The sequence below is a fragment of the Homarus americanus genome, unplaced genomic scaffold (assembly GCF_018991925.1).
Source record: "Homarus americanus isolate GMGI-L3 unplaced genomic scaffold, GMGI_Hamer_2.0 scaffold14655, whole genome shotgun sequence".
Lineage (NCBI taxonomy): Eukaryota > Metazoa > Arthropoda > Malacostraca > Decapoda > Nephropidae > Homarus > Homarus americanus.
The window spans coordinates 679,737-702,452 of NW_024743793.1; the positions used below are offsets into that span (position 1 = coordinate 679,737).

General features: G+C 37.2%; 1 protein-coding gene across 6 annotated transcripts in view; it reads left to right on the forward strand.

The window, feature by feature from the left end:
* LOC121877541 (zinc finger CCCH domain-containing protein 18-like) overlaps window positions 1-22,716 on the forward strand; it is a 42,264-nt gene that overhangs the window by 3,538 nt on the left and 16,010 nt on the right. For 4 of the 6 annotated variants that reach the window (XM_042383331.1, XM_042383335.1, XM_042383333.1 and 1 more), the window contains exons 2-13: window positions 1,657-2,870; window positions 3,804-4,026; window positions 4,961-5,078; window positions 6,143-6,287; window positions 7,139-7,219; window positions 7,633-7,837; window positions 8,092-8,245; window positions 8,960-9,154; window positions 10,024-10,181; window positions 11,109-11,232; window positions 12,901-12,954; window positions 16,416-16,472. In XM_042383331.1, coding sequence (XP_042239265.1) covers window positions 1,659-2,870; window positions 3,804-4,026; window positions 4,961-5,078; window positions 6,143-6,287; window positions 7,139-7,219; window positions 7,633-7,837; window positions 8,092-8,245; window positions 8,960-9,154; window positions 10,024-10,181; window positions 11,109-11,232; window positions 12,901-12,954; window positions 16,416-16,472 — 2,726 coding nt within the window. In that variant the 5' untranslated portion in view covers window positions 1,657-1,658. The remainder of the gene's footprint in view (window positions 1-1,656; window positions 2,871-3,803; window positions 4,027-4,960; window positions 5,079-6,142; window positions 6,288-7,138; window positions 7,220-7,632; window positions 7,838-8,091; window positions 8,246-8,959; window positions 9,155-10,023; window positions 10,182-11,108; window positions 11,233-12,900; window positions 12,955-16,415; window positions 16,473-22,716) is intronic. The other 2 variants (XM_042383332.1, XM_042383336.1) reach the window with 1 other exon arrangement.

A 22,716-nucleotide genomic window follows, 5' to 3' on the forward strand; every position in this document is an offset into this window, starting at 1 on the left:
TGTGTTTCAAAATGACTGGAAAGTGCCCACATGAGAGTAATAGATCTAGAACAGAAAATTAAAGTAATTAAGCAGTTTGAAGGAGGAAAAATACCACCACACACTCACATAAACTCAGTCTTGCTACCTCAATCATACACATGCTTGTGAAGGACAGAGCTCGTATAGAGGAACATGTGAGAGGGTGGGTCTAGCTTTTTAAAATTTAATGTGATAATGAAACCGTGACCATGTGTTATTTATGAAATAGAAAACTTACTTACAGTATGGATGAGCAAATGAGCACCATGATTTAAGGTAAATGGAATTAATATTTGTACACTAGTTTTGTAGCTACTGTACTTATCGTAATTGTATTTGTGTACAGTAATTATCTTTCTTTCCTATGTTTCTATTGCTACTTTTAATTGATAAAAAAAGTATTGTATCATGTAGGTATACTGTAGTAATTGTATACAGTACATTATGTGTATAACTACTATGTGTGTTCACTAATTACCTAAGGAAGGATCACTTTTGGTTTAAAGATAACCTTCAGGAATGGAATCCATCTGTAACCCTGGGAGTATCTGTATTTCTTTTTACAGCCTTTTCTGTCCCAAACATAAGCACAGCCGTGTGCTATAACTTACCTGCTAGGCTGTTACTGTACAGTATATGGTTTACAGTATTGGGCAAAAAAAGAACTAGCTTAACTTAATTTAATTAACCCAACTAAATTAAGAATAGGATAGAAGTTAAGTTGGTTCATTTTATCACTGGTAAGTCATAATGTAGCAGTAGCTGGTAATTTTTTTAGAAGCATCTTGGCTATAAATAATGGATGCTCCATCTAGTGTGCTTTGTGCAGTAATGTTTGGTGTAGAATGTATTACTCACTTTTGGGGCTTTTGAAGAGATAAGAAATAATATATTTCCAATAGAATATTTTCCTCAAGTTGGTGGTTAAGGCGAGTAACCATCATAGAGTACAGTACTGTACAGTATTACTCAGGTAACTTAAACTGGTGGAAAATTTTGTGTAATTGGTCCATAGAAATAGTTGTGATGGTAGGTGTGAGAAGTGAATTAAAACGAGTAGGTAACCAGGAATACACGAGTAGGATTTGATAATCTTCGGAGATCTATGAAAAGGGGTCATTAATTAGCTAAAAACAAATATTACTTTACCATTGTGCCTATTTTTCCATTGTGGATTTTTCTATCATGTATCAGTGAAAAGAATACAGTAAAATTTTAGATGGAAGTACAGACATGAATAAACCATATCATACAGTTCAGAGTTGAGTTCCCATACTGTAAATGATGCCTGTGTGATCCATTTTCTCTGTTATTTTATGTACAGATATTATACTTTTGTGTTCAGGGTGGATGAATGAAATTAAAAGCTGTGGTCCCGGAAAGATACAAAATCTGGGAAAATTGGTAGACAACATAAACATTTAGAGTGGAAGAATAAATGGGGTAAAAATTCTAATTCCGTAATAAAGGTTGGTATTTTTTGTTTACTTCTCAGGACAAGATATACCTTTAATTACCTACATTTCCTAGGATGATTTTAGTTAAATCACATCTACAATATGAATGTACTAGACGAAGGATTGAATTGTTCATATGTAATGTGTTTATCTTTATTTCCATTTTGTTTGTTTACAGAGATGAGCAGTATGGATGGTTCTGAGCCGCAGAGTCCAGGTGAAGAATGGGAGGAACCAATGTCCCCGCCACCTCATGACCCTGGCACCCCAGATGACCCCATGAGTCCTGACAACACAGCTAGTTCATGCCCGATGTCCCCTCAACCTCCGCTGAGTTCAGATGGTCCTATGAGCCCAGAGGGTTTTGTGCACAGAGGAAATCCAAGAAGCCCCCAAGGTTTTATGTACTCACAAGATCCAGCTAGCCCAGAGGGTCCTATGAGCCCTGATGGCCCCATGAGCCCTGATGGTCCCATGAGCCCGGATGGTCCCATGAGCCCTGATGGACCTATGAGCCCTGCAGGCCCTATGAGCCCAGATAGTCCTGCAAGTCCTCAGAGTCAGGGTAGCCCAGCAAGTCACATGAACCCAGGTAGTCTAGAGGGACCTTTGAGCCCAGATAATACTAGAAGTCCTTACGATTCCTTGAGTTCTAGAACTCCTGCGAGTCCAGATGGTCCGATGAGCCCTAGAAATCCCAGAAGCCCTGATGGCCCACTGAGTCCTAGATATCCCAGAAGCCCTGATGGCCCATTAAGTCCAAGATATGCCAGAAGTCCCAATGACCTTTTAAGTCCCCGAGATCCTCGAGGTCACAGTGGTCCCAGGAGTCCAGAAAATTCTAATGGTCATTATGGCTCTTACAGTCAGAGACATCCTAGAAGTCCTGATGGTCCAAGGAGCCCAAGAGATCCTCAAAGCCCTGATGGACCATTGAGCCTGAGAGATCCCAGAAGCCCAAGCAGATCATTGAGCCCAAGAGATATCAGAAGCCCTGAAGGACCACTAAGCCCAAGAGATCCAAGAAGCCCTGATGAGCCATTAAGTCCACATGACCCAAGAAGTCCCATAGGGCCATTGAGTCCCAGTGATCCTAGAAGTCCAGGCAGACCATTGAGCCCACAAGACCCAAGAAGTCCTTATGAACCATTGAGCCCAAGAGATCCAAGAGGTTCTAATGAACCATTGAGCCCAAGAGATCCCAGAAGTCCTGATGGACCATTGATCCCAAGAGATCCTAGAAGCCCAGAAATACCAGCCAGTCCTAGAGGTCCTGCCAGCCCCCAGAACTCCATTCCATTTAATCCTAGATCTCTGGCAGAACCAAGAGAGGAAGGAGAAGAGAATGGTCAAGCAGACAGGCTGTCAGAAATATCAGAAGGGGATTCAACGGTGAGTGATAAAATTTTATAGTGTTTAAAGGATATACTGTATATATACAGTACTGTACAGTATATGGCTAAAAAATCATAATTATTTTGTAATTTACCAGATTTCACACAAATTTCCTGATGTTTCAAGGTATTCCAAAAAATTAAGCAAATTTGTCAAAAATTTACAGCTTTGAAAATTAAATTTTGAAACCACTTAATATGTATCCTCTTTTCTATATTTAAATGTCAGCTTATCTCTGTTATCTGTTCCAAGTATTTAAAGACCAACTAGAGCTCACCAACCACATGCTGTCTGCTTATTGGTTTTGGCCAGTACTGTACACTATATGAATGAAGCAGACAAAGTGCTTTTATCATAGAAATTTAAAAATACTGTTCAGTAAGGTGTCTCTTTATATCTTCCTATGTCCTTATATATTTATCCTTATCTTTCACTTTTTACAGTGATAATGAATTGTTTTGCAAAAATAAGTAAACATTTCAGTCTCTGAAAGTACACACCTGGAGTACTGGCTGAGAACAGTGAATTTTTAAATTTTTTTGTCACAGCTCAATGACATAATGATGAAGGCCAAAGCCACAGTTGTAGGTCAAACTTGCGTGACCCAAGTTTTGTGTGAATGACGTTTCAGTGTTTGTTGTGGTGTTGTGTGTACTTTGTGTTTTTATAGGAAAGTTCAAATTCATACTTAAATATTTGTATGATTAGTTCGTACTTAACAAGAACACTCTTAACAAGGTCACATACTGATAACACTCACTACAGGGTCACTCATTGAGAATACCCTCCATACATCATGGCCTCACAAATAACACATCTCAACTCCTCATTCTCTACTACCTTCACACCTCATGTATGGACCCATGTACATATGATTTGTCTTGCTAATTTACATTATATCTGACTTGACTCTTTAATTCACTAATGCAGCTGAATGGTGAACTTGAAGAGGATGATGAACCAACTCCAAGAAAGTCTGGTGAAGAAGAAGGACCTCAAGACAAGAGAAAAGATGTGAGGGAGAAAGTTAATGAAGGGCGTGGTAAACCACCATCAAAGCGTCGGAGTGATGAAGGTCTGGGTATAAGAGATGAATTAGATTTTGAAGCAGAAAGGGAAAGTGGTGAAGAAGAGGGGGAGGAAGGAGAAGAAGGTATGTGCTCAGTTGGCCTCTTGAATGTACTTGTTAATATATTTACAGGATTGTGTGTACAGTAGTTTGTCTCCGGTATTTGTTGACGTATGTGTTGTGAAGTTCAGTATACTGTATACTGTATTCAAGTAAATTTTTGGGGGAAAAAATGACATAATTCATATAATTTGTTAAATGCTACTATAATTTGTTTATTAAAAACATAGATATAAGTAGTTGATATTCAAGAAAATGTATTTCTTGTCAAGGTAAAGATTAATTAAATCTGATGCATGTTTCTTAGCATTCAGTAATTTATCCCACCACCTTGGCAGGACGTTAGGCCATCAAATTCGATGCACACTTTCTTTAGTTTCAGAGATTGGTTATTTTTTTTGTGGTTGTGATTGGATCCTTTCTGACAAGCTTAGATCAGAAGTGGATTTACTTTACATTGGTGAGGAATTCTCCCTAGAAATATAGAGAAAAAGACATCTGAAAGGGACACTAGTAAGATACAGTGTTGGATGTGTGGAAATGTGCTGATTGGTGTGTGAGAAAAATGAGTGAGTGAAAAAAACAAGGGCTTTATGAGAGTGGGAAAAGAGTTTTTGAATGGAGAGAGGGGTTTGTGGGAATTGGGAGGGATGTGTAGGTTTAGGAAAGGATGTGTATTGGGGTTGGGAGAAGGGTGTGTGTGGAGTAAGGTGAGAGTGTTTGGGAATACATGGATGGGTAGGATGGTCAGTTAGGTATGGTGTAAGGGTTGTGTTTATGTTGCAAGTTGGATGTGTTAACCCAAAAAAGTTATAGGTTTTGCTAGTCATCATTTTTTTTGTTTAAAGCATAACATAATTGCTTTTTTATTATTATTTTTTCACTTATGATTTCTCTATCTCTCTTTTCCCTCCTCACATAACAGCTCGGTTCTTGATCCTTATTTTTGGTTTTCCAGGTGAGGAGGGAGATAAACGAAAGAAAAAATGTGATCCAGAAAATCGTGAAGATGGGGAGCTGAGTGATGAAGATGAGGATGATTCTTTGTTACGGCAAGAACCCAAAACTGTGTGTAGGTAAGTTGGCCTGAGGAGCTATCAGAAACTAACACACAGGAATTACAAGCCTGGTATGCTGTATGCCTATAACATTTTTGTTACTTAATTCTAATTTATGGTTGCTCATATTTTGTTTAAAGTGAAGAGATCTCATAATACTATTTAACTGACAATTAGATGATGATTTGTTTACAACTTCTCAGTATTTTCATTATATGTGTTCATACATTAATATTGATCTATCACAGGATGGTTGATATCCCTCACCAGACAATGAGCAGGATAACTAAAAAATTCACACTTGCACAGTGAATCAAGGTACAGTGAGTTCTGCTATAACGCGTGTTTTGATAACGCGAATTTGCTCTAACGCGATTTATGAATTCGGAACAATATTTGTATAACGCGATCGCTTGTTTGCTATAACGCGATTTTTGCTTACTATTTCTCCAATTTTGTGGTATTAACTGTGAATATGGTAAAGAAGAATATCTCCAAAAAGCATTCTGATGATAGAATTCCCGGTGATTATCGTAAAAGAAAGGATATAACACTTGAAGAGAAGCTTGATGTTATCAACCTCAAAATCACCCTTCTCCCCCATCAAGTTACATTCATATTTTTTCAAGGTAAAGTGTTAAATTTACTGTATGATTTCATTATTAGATATGAATGTAACATTTATTTAGACTGTGCTATCCTTTGTGTTAGGCTAACTACTAAATTTTTTCGATTTCGAGTAATCTGCACCTAACCCTATTTTCTCCATAAGCCCTGTTATTTCTAGCGATTTTCTATAACACGATATTTTACAAGAACACAATTATCGCGTTATAGCAGAACTACCTGTACATTAAGTTCCAGCAAACACTGTGTGTTTAGCCACCCCCTCCCCCCCTGCTGCTAGGCATTGCATTGTTCCTGGGTAATGGAAGGCTCATTCTGGAGGTGCCAAGCAACTGTGTATCTCACAAGTGAGCCATTTCATCCCTATAAAGTGGGATTTTGTGACTCAGATCTTCCTTCTTTCCCAAATGTCCCACTCAAGAGTATAAGTTTGTAATTAATATAATTTTTTACAGGTTTTTCAACAAAGGCCAGTGTACTTGGGGCACCAATTGCAGGTTTCTGCATCCAGGAGTGTCTGACAAAGGGAATTACAACATGTTTGCTCCATCCAAACCCCAAGCTACAACTGATAAAGAGGAGGACAGTGAGAGGGGAAGGGTAAGAAATACAGTAAAGCTGTAGGGTCAAACTTGGTTCATCCCTGTTGCTTCACACAAGCCAGGATTAACAGTCAGCACATCCCTCCTTAAAAAATCACTTGATGCCGTGCTCACTGCTGATTCATGCACACTGGTTCTTCTTGGACGTCCATTCCCCTCTGTACAAGTTTATTATTTACCCTGTCCTTTCATTTCCTTGGCCTTCCCATCTTTCTCCTTCCATCAACCTCTGACTTGTACACTCTTCTTATCCATGTCACTTCTTATTCTCCTAATATGTTCGTACTACTTGAGCACACCAAGACTGTTTCTTCCTCTACACTAATTTTTTGGCTACATCTTTTTATTTCTTCTTATCAGCATCCTGTTTACCCAACATATTGCTCTCAAGCAACAGGCACCTCCAAATACTGCCTTTGGGGATTATAGTTTTGTGAAGAAAGTTACAACCATTTTCTTGTGTTTTTGGGGTACAGTATAGTCCTAATCACTCATGTCAGGGATCATGGGAACCCTGGGTTATCAGGCTGCAGACTTGTTGTTGATTTTACAGGAGTTACTCAATCTATATTTGGTTATAAACTAGAAGTTTAGAAGTCCTTTATTTTATATTTTAGGAAGTTTTAATTAAGAGATAGGTTGAGTCGGTGAATGAGTTGGTAAATCACAAGGGTATGTCAGTGAGAAGAGATTACATTAGCTTTTTTGTGTTTAAATTTAAGACTGAATTTTTATGGTAGATCAGACTACGTACATTGTTTTGTTGGGAAATTTTTGGGCGGTGTTATGTTACTGTTGCAGCCGTAACTGTCGGTGGAACATATAATTAAAATTTCTTCTCCCCGATAGCCTCGAGAAGTGCGTCGCTTCATTCCAGAGCCTTCACCTTTTGAATCTGCATGGGAACGTGGACTTCGTTATGCCAAGGAGGTTTGTGCTTTTATTCCTTCAAGCCAGCTAGTAATTTGTTTTATAAACATGTATTAGGTATTGACAGTTATTTAAAGGAAGGAGACTGGTTGGCCTCAGTTGCTCATTGAAGTATTAAGGCCAGAAAGTAATGGGCTGCCCTTCCTCATTTTTATGATTGTTTTCTTTGATTGCTTCCCTTTGGTAGTTACACTCTGTGATGGGCCTCACTTGTTCTGTCATCTGCTATATAATACTCCCAACCTCATCTTGGTACAGTAATGTGGTAACGTGAACAGATAAGGTTAGATTTGGTAAAAAATTTGTACATGAATGTAACCCACTTAAGTCTTGGCAGGGTTTCTTCATCATATAATGTACTGAATGACAAACTTTTTGCAAATATTTTGTTGTTTTCTTTCCTTGGTTTTTAGATGATGAAAAGGGCAAATAAGCGTAAAGAGACAGATGCAGACTTTGAAGAGAAGCGCTTCAACCTCAGCTTGGGTCAAGCAGAACTAGACCGTGAGAATGACTACTACACTCGTCCAGCATCACCGGTTTATAAACAGCCAGATGAGATCATTGATCAGTATCTGGATCCATATGAGAAGCAAGCTATAAGACATTTCCGTGGTGGTAAGCTGGCGTGTATTATTATATGTGAGAGTACTTTGTGTGTACAGTATGCCATAGTTTGCTTAAATACTGTTTAGTAAGTTCACTGCAGTACAGTTTTTGAATTATTACAGTATTGTTGGATTTTTGTTTGTTATTCTGTGGTTTCATTTTTTTTTACAACTTACATCAGAGTAAAACTCAATGTCAGTTCAATGTATTGTGTCACTTAAAAAATCTTTTATCAGACTCAGATACATAAATGACCTTTGCAGGACACTTTGAAAACTTTGAAGTTCGTTACCATGTCGATCCAAGGTATAATATGCGTGGTGGGGGTCAGGAGAGGTCACGCCGGGAGAAATTTGAGCGTGAAGTGTCGGAAAGAGTTCAGCGGAGACCAAGAACAACATCAGGTGGTGAGGAAAGGTAAGAACTTGCACCAAGAATATTTAATTTGCTCGCACTCAACTGATGGCTTGTGTAATGTTTGTCTTATTGTTCCCTTTTACATGTACAGTATTCACTGTTTCTTGCATGCTGATTTGGTAGACATTCTTGTTTTACCATACAAGCCAAGAGTGACATTGTATCACTACTACTGTGTGCAGAGGACATTTTCAAAAGTAATTTTAATTATATCTCCACCAATTATTCTGGCTAATGGGAAGATTTATGAGTATTATTTACTTTGAAGTCAAACCAACGCAATGAAATGATATTTCCACAACTTTTATGGTTTTCCATGTAAATAAACACTGCAGCATTCAGCGCTCGGTTGCAATTTATGAATATTTGACCAAAATTTAAAGAAAAAGGTAGTAATAGAGGTACAGTGCCCGCGAATTTGTATTTTTCAATTATCGAGACTCCACTGTACAGTATTACTTTCTTTTCATAGTTTGATATGGTGAGATGTTTACACGAGGCAATTCAAAATTTTAATTTTCGTCTCAAGAAAATCATATAAAGTTAACCTTAAAGTGCACCAGACTTCTCCATTTTGCAGTGAAAATGTGCAGTGTCTCATCCATTATGAGCAGCTCAGGCTGCAGAGTCACTGAAGAGTAATCTTTTACAGTATTCAAAAGCCTCCTGCTTCATTTCTTAACAAAATAACAGTTAATGTGCTGTAATTTTCAGATATGTGCGTGGCCGTGTGTGGCAAGACGATCGGTACACAGAGGTCGTTTCAACAGGAGGCGGCACACGAGGTGAAGCAGAAGCTTGGGCAGACCCCTGGGCTCGACGGAAAACCCCACCTCGTTCTTCCAGAAAGAAAAAGACTTCCCGCACAAGAAGTTACTCGACAGGCTCATCATCACATTCATCATCAAGGTGGGATGTGATTCAGATATAAGTGGGGACTAGTATATGTTGAAGAGAGGTTTGTCAGAAATAATCAGGGTTGTCTATGGTGTGATAGTTTTCAGAAAGATATTTTCATTGACTCATTTTGGAATTCATCAATCACCATGAAAATGAGCTCCCAGGAGTCAGTTAAGACAACACTGACATTCGGGTATGAATTGTCTTTTTGTTGAATGACATCAACTGAGTCTAGAACATGTACATCCTTTTCTCTTACGAGTCCAAGACACTCAAGATGACAGAGCTAGATTTGAAAGGGAGGAAGGAAGAATCTTATTATAACTAGTGAAGGAATGATAAAAATGCAGACATTGCAAATATATCAGCATAAAGAGCAGTTAAAAGTGTAGACCAAGGAAGAGATTTTATACACACCACTACACTACCTGGAGGCTGGTCTGGAACTGGACACCTTACTTAGAATAACACATAAAAGTCACAGCATTAGTAAAATTTTGGACTGTTAGGTTGAATTTAATTAAAGTTTCAATTATTAAGAACTTGTTTTGAATTGTAAAATTCGTAAATTTGTTTCAAACATCATAAGGATTAGCAACTATGGACATGAAAATCTTGAGGGTGGTAAAAAAACCAGAAAATATTTTCTTTTGGGCTATGCACATTGGAAACACATCTATGTCATCTATGATCCGAATGTCATGCTTTGTGTGTTAGAAGTCTCGGGATTATTAGGATGTCAGCAAGAGATGTAAAGTGATTTTACCAAATGTATGAGTTTGCAAAATGATGAGCTAAGCAATATGTTGAGCCTATGAAGGTCATACTTAAATTAATATTTCTACTCCCTGTACTGTAACTTGTCTTTATTTTTTCAGATCTTCCCGGTCATCATCATACAGCAGTCATAGTAGAAGTAGGAGTGGCAGCAAGTCCAGTAGGACCAGTATTGCCAGTAGAAGTAGTCGGTCACGATCATCATCGCATTCACCGCCCCCTGGCCAACAGCAGCGGCCTAACCATCGCTTGGCTCCAGGTGATATATTACAGTGTTGCCTATTAATATTCTCCACCATGACTGTGAGAGTGGTTATACTTGTCCTCCATCTGTTCATACTGATGACTTCACTTTTCATTGTTAATATTAACCACACCAACACAAAACTTTGCTTATAGATGAATTGATAAGTATTACAACATCATACCAAAGTAAACCACTGTGATGTATAATGTAAAACATTTTCACTTGTGAGTGCCGAGATTCAAACCCAGACCTCTTGGGAATTTTATTAAAAGCTCTGGGACCCATGTGTGGGGGCTGCCCTAACCCATCAGACCCACAGTGTTGGACATGGGACCTTGAGCTGCAAGTGAGTAGCTAAGGATGGGTAGCTTTTAGCCCATCATGGTCCAGTGGATGGCTGCGTGATTGTCAACCTTGGTTGTCCGTGTTCGAATCCTGGCACTCGGTGAAAATTTTTTTACATTAATTTACCTGTGTTCACAACAGGTTATAATATGTGATGTATAATTTTGTAGTTTTGGTTAAACTTTTCACTTCGCTAATTTTGGGTAGTTAGCCTTAATGGTCAGTATGCAAAACAGGGAATGTGTGATCTGCAGCCCCAGTTTTGAGTTAGTGATAGTGTAGATGACTCCTCTTTTATGCTTATTCAGTTGATATGGATAACTTCCTGCTTTTCCTTCCTCAGTTTAATTAAGTTCTGATCATTTGCTGCTGCTCTGTGTCAGGCTCCAGTAATAAATTATAGGATGCATTAGTGATGTATTACACATACTGTAGGACAAGGCCAGTATATTTAAACTCCAAGAATTAGCAGTTATTTTTCAGTTAAAAGTTACTGAACTGAGTCATACAGAGGTGTTACATGCCTCTGTCTTAGTAGTTACAGCTCATGTTAAGTAGAAAAATCCTACTCATAACTTTTCCCCATCTCCCAAGGTACTCGAGCAAGTGACAAGGCAGGCATGAGACAAGTTCCACCACCCATAAGGGGAGGACGACCACCTGAGGCTCCTCACGCTCGACCAGCTGTACCCAGAAGACCTGAGCCACGAGATCCCAGGTAATCATATAATTTCCATTGTATACATATTATTACTGAATAATCATCTTTGTGTTACTGCAGTAATATTTCGTGAATTTGCCACGTGAATATTTCTTTCACGTGCCGCATAACCGACTGCTTTTATACCTTTCACATCACCTTGTGCCTTAAGCTGTTGGCCCCCATGACAGGTGATTAAATATCAGGCTGATAATTGGAAGGAAAATGTATTTGATATTTCTTAAAAAGAAGAAAGATTAAGAACAATAATCTGCACATTAGTCATATCTGGTGTACAACACCTAGGAGTACATGTAAGCTTAGCTTAGTAATCACAAGATACTGTACTAGAGTCCCAAGATAAACATACTTGGGCAACACTTGGATTGGTTCATAAATCCACATTGAGACATATTTATGAATGAGTTTGACTGATTTTAACACCTTATGCTCCAGAGTATTGCAAGAAAATGCCACAAATAACATAATATTCACTGCAAATATGTAATTTTGGCTTATAAATACTTTGAAGATCATGGTTTATGGTGGCATGAAGCCAAGATGGTTGAGTGTTGTGGGCCACTGCTGGCTGTAGGGCCTTGAAGATGTATGATACCTTGTACTCACATGATATCTTTATCCTCCTTGGTTTTCCAAGGGAGGAAGGAGGGATCAGAGTAACCCAATCCATGCCCATTTTAAAATGGGATTTCAGGATCAATTCCACATGTATAAATGACACTGTACTTGTGTACTTAAGGTATCCATTATTGATGGAAGGACAGAGACAGGAACTCCAAGCAATAGGGCAACTCACACCCATTATCTGAGGTTATACACAAAAGTCTTTCTAAAACTCAAGCCATTTGTCAGGAATATTTATATAACAATGTAAACTTGTTTTAAACATCCTTTAAATGGAGTTGTCAACTTAACCTAATCAAGTCCTCCCCTGCTGCAGCTAGTTTTCACTTAATTTTCTCAGTGCAAATACTTGTTCACATCTATTCCTTTTTTTGAATCCACACTGTTCTTCCCCTACCATATAATACACCTCTATAGTGTTTGTTTTCATTCTTATCACCATTTACTTCATACATGAGAACCACTATATATTTTACAGCCATATCAATCCACTGCCGGATGCCTCCCCAGTGCTTGGAGTAGTGAAATGATGTACCATAGACTAGAACTCGTCCAAATTGCCATGCAAATTTTGACAGGGGTTATTAGCACATATGATATATTTGCAGTACCTGTAGATGTGCATATGTACAATCAAAGACAAAAGTCGTGTCGCGGTTTTGTCCGAAGATTAAATATAACTCGTGAGACATTGTGAGAGCCCCTATCCACATGGCAGAGTGCACCAAAAGTTTAGTCCTTTGGCATATGTTTTCACCAAATTTCATGACATGACTTTTGTCTTTCATTGTACATGCATGCATGTGTTAGTGAGTTATCCTTCACACTAACCCTGCTTCATGTCACCCTGGTACTACATTGTTCAGCTCACTGAGGGAGATGTACAGTACATATAGTAACATTATTTCCTCCTGTTTATGACTGACTTGCTAGTACTGTACATTGTACAAGCTTTTAACCTTCAGAGTAATCACATATTTACAAGAAAAACACATGATGTTCTTTCCGAGTCATTAAATTTTTACTCTCTTCCAACTCTAGGATACCAAACATTCGTGGACCACATCATAATAACCGAATGGAGGGAAATGAAAGGTTTGCTGCATACTTTCGTTTTGTGAACTGAATAATTTTACCTATTGTTGGCTTCATTATTTTGATTCAATAATGTTTTATCTTCTCCTCATAAAATTTCATATATATATATCCTTTGATTTTTATCTCTGTTTGAACTTAGGTCCCATAAACACAGTAATTGGACATTAGGACGGTTTATGCAAAATTTACTTCATACCACCTGTTTTAGTACATTGCCATTAACAACTCGGCCATTATATCCCTTTCATCATATGTATACCCACATTCTTCCCCTTGTACAGTACTTTACCTCTGGCCATACACTATACTAATGACATATACAGCTCCTCCCCTACTTACGACGGGGTTAGGGACCCAAATCCAGGTCGTAAGTCAAAAATGCTTAAATAATACATAGAAAATCTAAAATGGGTGTCTCTTTTTCTTCTCAGCACCACAAAACTTTCACTTTTAAGCTTGCCAGCCATTTTAAAGTGAATTTTGTCAGTACACAGCGCAATCACTGACGTTGGGACTCGAAAATACGTAATTTGACAAAATTTGGGTACGACTTAGGCAGGTCGTAAGTCGAGTAGGTCTTAAGTCAGGGAGGAGCTGTAGTTGCAATCTGCTTTAGCCTGTATCTGTTTTTATTTTGCCAGTCAGGTGACTTAATTTATATCTGCAGTGATATCAGCCTCAGTGTTCGGGAAATAGATGAAAATGTTTATGTTTACAGATCATTGTGAGTAACCTGTAAGAGATGATTGACTGCCAAGTACCCCTTGACAGTACCTATAATACCTAGGAGACAATGTTTGGCACGAGAAGAACATAATCCAAAAAGACAATGTGTTGTTACAATAAGTGAATGCATTACAGCCTGCCTGCAGAAAGAATCCATATGATTGGTACCTGTAGTTGTCTCAAAGACTAGTGTGGAGTCCAGGTCAGAGTTTAGACTTGGGGATGCTCTCCTTATTCCAAGTTGATCACAACAGAGGTTTTGATCTTTGAGTGATACTACTTACAACATTGTTCTAGTTTCAGCCACACAACTTTGCAGTTTTTTATGATATTTGGTTATCAAGTGGTGAACATTGTTTACATTCAGCAACTTGATGCACTAGTTTGTGCACACACTACAGTATTACATTGCTATAATAAAGACTTCAATAGTTTTTGCTTATATATTGACTTTTCTAAAGGGAATATCAGTTTAACCTGTTCTGGAATCTTTAAGTTGAGATGTTTAAATGACATTCGGAAGTACAAAATTAGTCCGGTGTTGTACAAGCACAGTATAGTAACTTCTTATTTTAGGGGTTTGCATAGTTTTGGGATGCAGTCAGGTTTGCAGATCACCTGTGAGGTTACATAGACCACTATTGTATGATTAAAGTATGAAATCCATTAATGTGTCCAAGAAGTTTAGCAGATGACCTGGATTTCCTCCTTTCTCTTTTGAGAAAATTTCTAAACTGGCAAGCAATAGGTGAGGTGAACTTCCAATTTGGCTGACTTAGGATAGGAGGAGCATTCTTGAGTCTCAGATTCAAGCCTGAATCTTCACTAGTCTTTAAGACAACTAATTGATTCAAATGTATTCATGATGTGGTCAGATTACAATATATTTATCAGTAGTAGCAATACCCCAGGATAATATTGGCCTGCCATCAAGCACTATATGTCTCCTTTGGTCTTGCCAGGTCATTGTGGTTTATTAAGTTTTTGTAACATTTTATATGCAGGTTATTCATCATTACATACTCTAATTGTGGATCATGTCCCCGGGTAAGCTGTTGGGTATATTGTGTTTTATATATACAGTACACTGCTGAAGAGATTATTACTGAATTATTATATAAGGTGTGTCTCTTGTTTCCTAGCTCACATATCTTAATATTTTTTTATTGTATGTGTGTGTGTATCTGTCTTTCAGAATTTCATGTAATTGTCATAAAGATGTAGTCTTTAACAATTTATTTTCTAAACTTCAATAATTGTCAGGAGTGTAAGAGTGGATGAAGATTTAGTAAAAGGATGAATGAAATCTGTGAAAATGACAAACTGTTCTGGAAGGAGATACGTACAGTAAGTAATGCAAGAATGGGGGCCATGTAAATAGTGTTGTGGATAAGGAGAGGTCAATGTTAAAAAGAAAAATGGAGTGAGTCAGACATTTAGAGATATGGTTGAGGTGGATGAAACAGGAATTGGTAGAGTAATATGAGAAAATGTACAAATTAAGAGAAGTATACTGTATAAGGGCAAAAAAGATTGTAGGAGAATGTGTCAAGTACATTGGAGAAGAGAGAAAAGAAGCAGAGCACACTGTGAAACACATTATACATAATAAATCAGAAGGTGTAGAGTTTGGGAGATGAAATGATAGAGAGATTGGAAGAAGACATCATGGAATGCTTTAGGACTAAATATATATATACAGGTAGTCCCCGACTTACGACCGCTGCAGTTGTGACCTTTTTTTTTTTTCTTCCAAATGACGCACGCATTTTCTATACCAAAACGTTTCCAGTTAATGTAGTCTCCATGTATAATTAGAAAATTATGGGGGCCCCATGTGCATTCAGCTGACTACATTAAAGGTAAGTGCTCAGTCACACTGTATCCATTCCTCATTATTTATTACTTTCACTGTACTGTATCCATTCCTCATTATTTATTACTTTTACTGTACTGTATTTCATTGTAGATTTTTTATTTAAAAAAAATTGAATTTATTTCTTGTTTATTTTATTTTTTTATTTTTTATCAATGTCGGACTTACGACCATTCGGACTTACGACCTGGATTTGGGTCCCTAACCCCGTTGTAAGTCGGGGTCTAGCTGTAATGTATATGGTTACTTGGGAACCCGGGTGGAGTAGGGGAAGATTGTATAGGGAGAATAACTCACTTCATGGATCATTTGGAAATGTTTTTCTGAAGATTAAAATACTTTACTTGTGCTTTTGTTTTTTGTTCTTTACCGTGTCTTGCTTGAACATGGTAGTATGATGATTAACTCCACTTTTACATGCCAAGCAAATATTTGTTAGACTTTAATTTCCACAACTATACACTCACAAAAATTTACGCTTGTTACAATTTATGGTGAAGGTCGTCATCTACACATTAACAGAACATTACTTTTGTTTAATAATGGACTTTGGTGCTTTCATGCCTTTTTTTTTGCTTATTTCCTGTACATGAATTAAGAAGAACACCAGATCATGTATGTCAGAGAAATGGGTGTTGCTTTGGTGAGCATGAACATATGTTTTAAATATAGATATACTGTATCCTAATCTTTCTTGGATTAACCCAATATATTCAGGTCCGGGCTGTATTAATCTTAACCTTCTTGGGTTTACTTCAATTATCCATTTCAGCCATGTTATATTTCCTGACTTAATATTCCTCTGGATTTTGGTCCTGTAGATTTTAGCTGAATATTTTGTCTCTTTCACCTTCAGCTTATCTGTTCCTCGCCGCCCTGAGCCCAGGCCTAACAAAAGGGATACTAGAGAGAGGTGCGTGGATCTCTCCTGTTTTCCTTGTTTTTACTTAACACTAACCTTATATTATTTATCATCATTACTATTTCACTTATTTATGGAAACTGTTTTGTAATAATAGAGGGTGCCCATAAATTATTTGACTCATTTTCCAACTTTCTAAACATCACAGATAGAACAGTTGGCTTTATTGTCCTTGATAAACGACTCATGTTTTTATTCTTTTCTTCATAGAACTCCACATGTGTACCTTGTTCTGTCTATGTTATTAAGTTTAAAAATAGGTCAGATAATTTATGCATAACTTTAGTATTTATATTTATTTACATGTGTGTTATTTGTATTAAGGGTTACAGAATATTTCAGGTACAGTGTTGTGATTTGGTTTGTAAGCTGTCAGAAGTAGTGAATGGCTTCTTCAAAATATAAGACATACATCAGAACTTGTTTAGGTTTTGGGTTAAGATGAAGGATTAAAGGTTGATGGGTAAGATGGGTGTGTGATGCTTACCATGGTTGATTAGTGAACTTATTAATGGGGAGGTGAGGATGATTTTAGCGGCAGTAGAGACAGACAATTATGATTAGAAAAGAATGAAAAGCTGTATAAAAGGTTGAAAGAAACTATATAAATGGTTTAAAGAAATTGTAGAAAAGAGTTGAAAAAACTGTAGAAAAGGGTAAAAGAAACTGACAAAATTGAGGTTGGATTTAGTAATGAAAGTAAGACTGAATTTTGAGAAACTAGAATCAAATTGTGAAACTTTATGATTGAGGTTCCAAGCTTTCAAGTGTTTAAGTAGTAATTTTAGTGAGGAGGGGGAAATGGATGTTGGGGATATCAAGACTTACAAAGAGCCGACAGGTGGCAGTTCAGTCGAGTCAATTTGAGGCATAATTTAACCTTTCCTTATGTTTGGGAATGAAATTTGGGTGAGTTTTACTTGACTGATAAGGAGACAGAAAGAATTGGGAAAGAATTTTCTTAAGATTTGGATGAAGAGTGAGGAATAAAGGAAGTAGTGTTGAGAGATTAAACAATGAATTTCTTGTCTTGTTTGGGTGTATTGGGAGGATGGATGGAAAAGTGACAGTGAAGATAACTTATGAATCTGGTGTAAGGGATGGGAGGCAAGAGGATTAGTGTATAAGGCATAAAGATAAAGGGAGATGTGGATGAGACAATGTTGCTCTGTTTTGGGGAGAGAAGGAGCATGGAGGAGAGAGTGAGGTGAGTTTATGTCATAGAGGAGGGTGGATGTGGAGGAGTGAGGGAGTGTGTCATTGAGAGGAGGATGCATGGGGAGGAGAACATACTGTACTGTTATCTGAGGATTAAAACACTGGAGGAGATTACAGCACCTGTAGGTAGAATAATGAGATAGTACAGTATAGGGGATACAGATAGATAAATAGACACAAGTATAGGGGATATAGATAGATAAATAGGCACATTAGGTTTGGTCCATGGAAGAATCACTGTGAGAAAAGGATATAGTGAGAGTGTCCATATACCTTTAATCTTTGGAATTTTTGTTTTCCCCACATTTAAACTAAAGCACCTTGTGATTTGTGATACAGCACCTTCTTTAACTGCACATTCCCATACATTAAGCACGGTGTTCATGATCATCGTCTGTTGTTACTTGTGTTTGTGTCTTTTTGTGTCACCTCCCTTCATTGTGAAATAATTAATTTAATGGTTTTTAAGTATTCAGCATTATTTTCACATGTTATGTTTTGCACAGCCAAGTGATAATTGTTTAATACTGTATATAAAATTCCTTATAAATAGTTCATGTGCCAAGACAGTTGAATACTGGAATATGTTAAGATTGTCAGCAACATAAATACTTAGACAAGATTTTACATGTGATCAAGTTTGTCAGAAATTGATACTATATATGAAAATAGGAGTAATGTTATGACTATTTATAGCTTAATGCCTGGCTCAGTGGGTTCATGGTTTGCCAGTCAAGTTTGTGGGTTGACCCCAAGTTACAACCCATCATGGGTGACTAAAACTAATTCAGAAATTAATTTAGTCATCTAATTCAGAAATTAGTTTAGTCATTCCCATCATATCCAGGCATCTAAAAACAAACCTGATGTTCATAACAGCTACCACTTAAGGGTCCAAATTCCTCATTTGGCTCGGTTACAAAGTTTTTTGATATTTCATGGGTCAACCCTCAGTTTCAGTCACCTGGGCACAGTGAAGGATGATGCTGGAATCACAATTTATAACTGCATATGGTTTGGGTGACATCATTACCTTCCCTTCTCTCAGTGGATATTACTTCAACAAGATGGAACTAAGGATTGACCCATGAATTGGAGATTTGAGTCCGAGCTAAATGAGGGTCACAGACCATATGTGCTTGTGTGATACCAGAACCCTCAGTCTTCAGCCTTAAATGGTAACGGTCTTCCATCAGGTCTCCTCATAGGTACCTGGGTATGATGGCAAGAAGTCAACTAATTTTTTTATCTCCCATCATCAGTGTTGAGGTTCACCCTCAACACTGGCAATACAATGGCATTTCAGGATCAATCCTTCAATTTTATTATTATTATTGTTTTTATTAGAATGAGTGTCTTGAGTAGTTGTATTAGTTATAATCGTACTAGTGCAGTACTCACATTAATGACTTTCACCACTAAGCTTGATATCATACATAAAAAGTTAATTCACAGGTACCTCTCTGCACCTGCTCTGATTCAACTCACTCTTTCTTCACTGTGGTACTGATTCCATTGTCACTAGAATATACAGTACCTTTAGGCATATTTTATATACTGTATCTTGTGGAGAACTATAAGCAGTGTTTGAGATTTACAGTAAATAAACTGGAATAATTTTGGGTAAACTGGGTATGGGTTTTGCAAATTTACATGTTTTCTAGAAGCATTTACAATGGTATAAGAAATAATTTATTTATGACCATTTTTAACAGTACATTTGCATGCATTTGACAAACATATGCCATACCCTGTAGCATCCGTATTCCATTAAATATAAAAAAATAAAACAATAACTTGACATTCATTTACAAAAACAACATTTATATGAGCTAACCTTTTAACACCACTCAAGGTCAAGGTATAGTGAGTGAAGTGACAATTCGGTTTACCAACAGTGCTTGTATGCTTATGCACCTTTTTTTTTGCCTTGTAACAAACATTACCACACAAAAAGAAACACAGAAATAGCACTGCATAAGTCTGTAGGTTGTGTTGTGTGCTGTACATCACTTAACAAAGGACTGGCGTTGGCATTGAGTATCCTCTGCTGAGTCACAGCCCACCTAAACGTATAACAATCTTGATCACTTGTGGCAACTCATAAGACTGGATTATTTTAATTCTTAATTGAAATACTCTAGATTTATTTTTTTTTTCGTGGGTAGAGTCCAATTAGACCCTGTGGCATTTGTGTGAACTGACCAAGTAGACCAGAAGAATTGTGTGATAAATCTGAATATTCCAGAATTATCAATTTTTTTCTATAACGTACAGAAGGGTCAGATATAGACCAATTTACAGTATTCAGATTGCAGGTCCTGGTTAGTGAAGTCTGGTTTAATGGATGTTTACTGTATTTTAAGTACAGCTTTTCACATTATCTTTTACTTGAGTACCCAAGGTATAAATGTAGTTTAAAGTTTTACTGAGAAGCAGTTCTTGCTTATGCTCCAGCACAGGCAGGAAAGACTGATCCACAAATTGAAATGACTGTAGGTAACTGGTTTGACTCATTGTGAAAGTTAACTGGGTAACTTAATTTATAGGATGAGAAGATGTGAAAATTACAGTCTATGGGCTTAAAATTTTAGAGGAATCGCCTAGTTTTGCAAATCCATTTCTGGGTCAACAGGAAAGATAATAAATGTACTGTATATCAGCTATGAGACAGTTTATCAACTAAACCCTTATACAGTACTGCGGTCCTTGAAAAATTGGTTACTCTGCTTATGAACAATAAAACTGGGATTTTCAAATTACAAAAATAGTAAATTTTCTTTAAAATTGGAGACAAGCATATGCAGAATAACAGACTATGTGGGACAAAAGTCTTTACTTATTTAACAACTCATCTGGTGGATGATTTTCTCCATGCACAATTACATTATAAAAACAATAATGGTCAGGGATCAGCTGTTGCCAAGTGAAGTTTGGATGTTGGCAGTCAACAGCGGCTGATATTTGGGTGGTGCAGACAGTAGTGTTTCCATAAGGAAGTCAGTGGGTTGTGTTTTCTTAATATACTTACTTAATTTATTTTACCTCGGGATATCTCACTTACATTGCTTGTAACAATTTACTTCTACTTTCCTAACTTACTTACAAACTTACTTAGAAACAACTTGAAAGACTTCTGGAGGGAAACAGGTTGTTTACCAGTGGTGGCTGGTCTAAAACAGCACGGGATCACCATACGTATTTAAATGTCTCGGCGGGAAATAGCGGTGTCTGTTGGCGTTGGCTGCAGTTAAGACATTGGTTTCAGTTTAATGTTTAAGGATTGGTGTCATTATGTCTTGCTGCTCCATGATATAATAGAAGAACCTGATTATTGTTATTCCTGTACTGTATTCCTCTTAACATATCACACTCCCTCTTAAAACACATGTTAAAACCATCCTAGTGAACCCACCATATTGTGTAAGAAGAGAGTGTTCCTTTGCTACATAATTTTGTTGGGGAACTAAACTCCAATACAGTACTGTATGTGTACGGTAAGTGTGTTTATACAGGAGCTCTCTGTCCTGCATATCTTTAAAGGAAATAACAGTGATTGTTTCAGTTTATATTTAATGTGAGATAAACAGTAACAATTTTACCATCCATATCTCCTTTCTTGATCATGTACTGTACAGATGCTTAAGATTCAAGTCTTCCTTAGTTTTGATTTATTTTTACTACAATTAGTACCGGTAATAACAAATGTTGTACTGAGTTAAAATATGATATAGGAGGTATACAGACGTACTGTAATACTCATTTAAAATTCTAACAAAGACTTATCACAGGCGATAATAAGTTGCTCCAACTACAAACTATTTTGGGGAATCTTATGGAAGTAAGCCATATACATTTTCAATGCTCAGACAGTGGTAGATGCTGTCTCACCTGCCATGGACAACTTTCTTATTCTGTGGTGAAGCTTAAAGTGACCTTGCCCTCCAGACGACTACTCACGCTTCTCTTTGGTGAAATACCTTGGCCTAGACAGCCACCAAAGGCCCCACTCAGAGTCTGATCTACTGCACGCACTTGCTTATAACCAGTCTAATATACCTTTCTCAATGAGTGGTAATTTAGTGTCTTAGATTTTTTTTTACTTCCTTGTGTCATTGGTGACCACAATTTTTTTTTTTATTCTAGTTTCTACTTATGTTTTCTTAAATCACAAGCTGTGCACAAACCAGTGTCAAGGTCATCGACTGTGGACTCTACAATCTGGTCTCTTGTTTGTGAATTTAAAATGTTTATCAATATGGTGTTCACAATAGAAAAGTCGTACTAGAATGCAGATAGTTGAGTTTTATTGTACGTTTATCTGCTCCGTAATGTTTTAGAAAAGTGTGAAATACCCCACCTGGGAGTCCTAGCCATTAGTAGACAAAGCAGATGTCATGATAAGTATTTCGTAGTGGTAAATGTTGTCTGCATTATTTAAGACTGCAGACCCGTCGACATTGATTGGCCAAGGAATCATTAAATAAGAGTGTATTGAGAGACTACTAGCTCCTTACGTTATGCTTTCTTAAGAATTACCACTTCTCTGTGTCTCATGGTTTCTTCATTATTAAACTTGTTTTTTTGCTTTATCTGCCTCTCCCTTTCATACTGCTTTCTCAACTAAGGCATACATCATCCATTAAGCACATTTTTATTTTTCCTGCAAGTAGGCCAAAATTTACTAAGCTAACATGTATAATTCTTCAAGACATGTTTCAGAAGTTTGTGAGTAAGCATTGAACCTGTCAGTAACTGAAAGGTCTGGGAATTTTCTTACTTGAAATTTGGGTTATGACACTTATGATGATGATACACTCTTTGTTTGTATCAGCCTCTCATGATCCCTTAAGTAAAATGTGAACCATTATGCAATCTGTCTATATTTTTGTGTCCCAGAAATTTATATATGGTCAGGTGAAGAGTAGTACCTGTACCAGATATATTTTAGGGGGTAATGTATTTACTTCTTACCCAAAAGAGTTAAGTGATTCTGGAGTTGTCCAGTGTTTGAGTG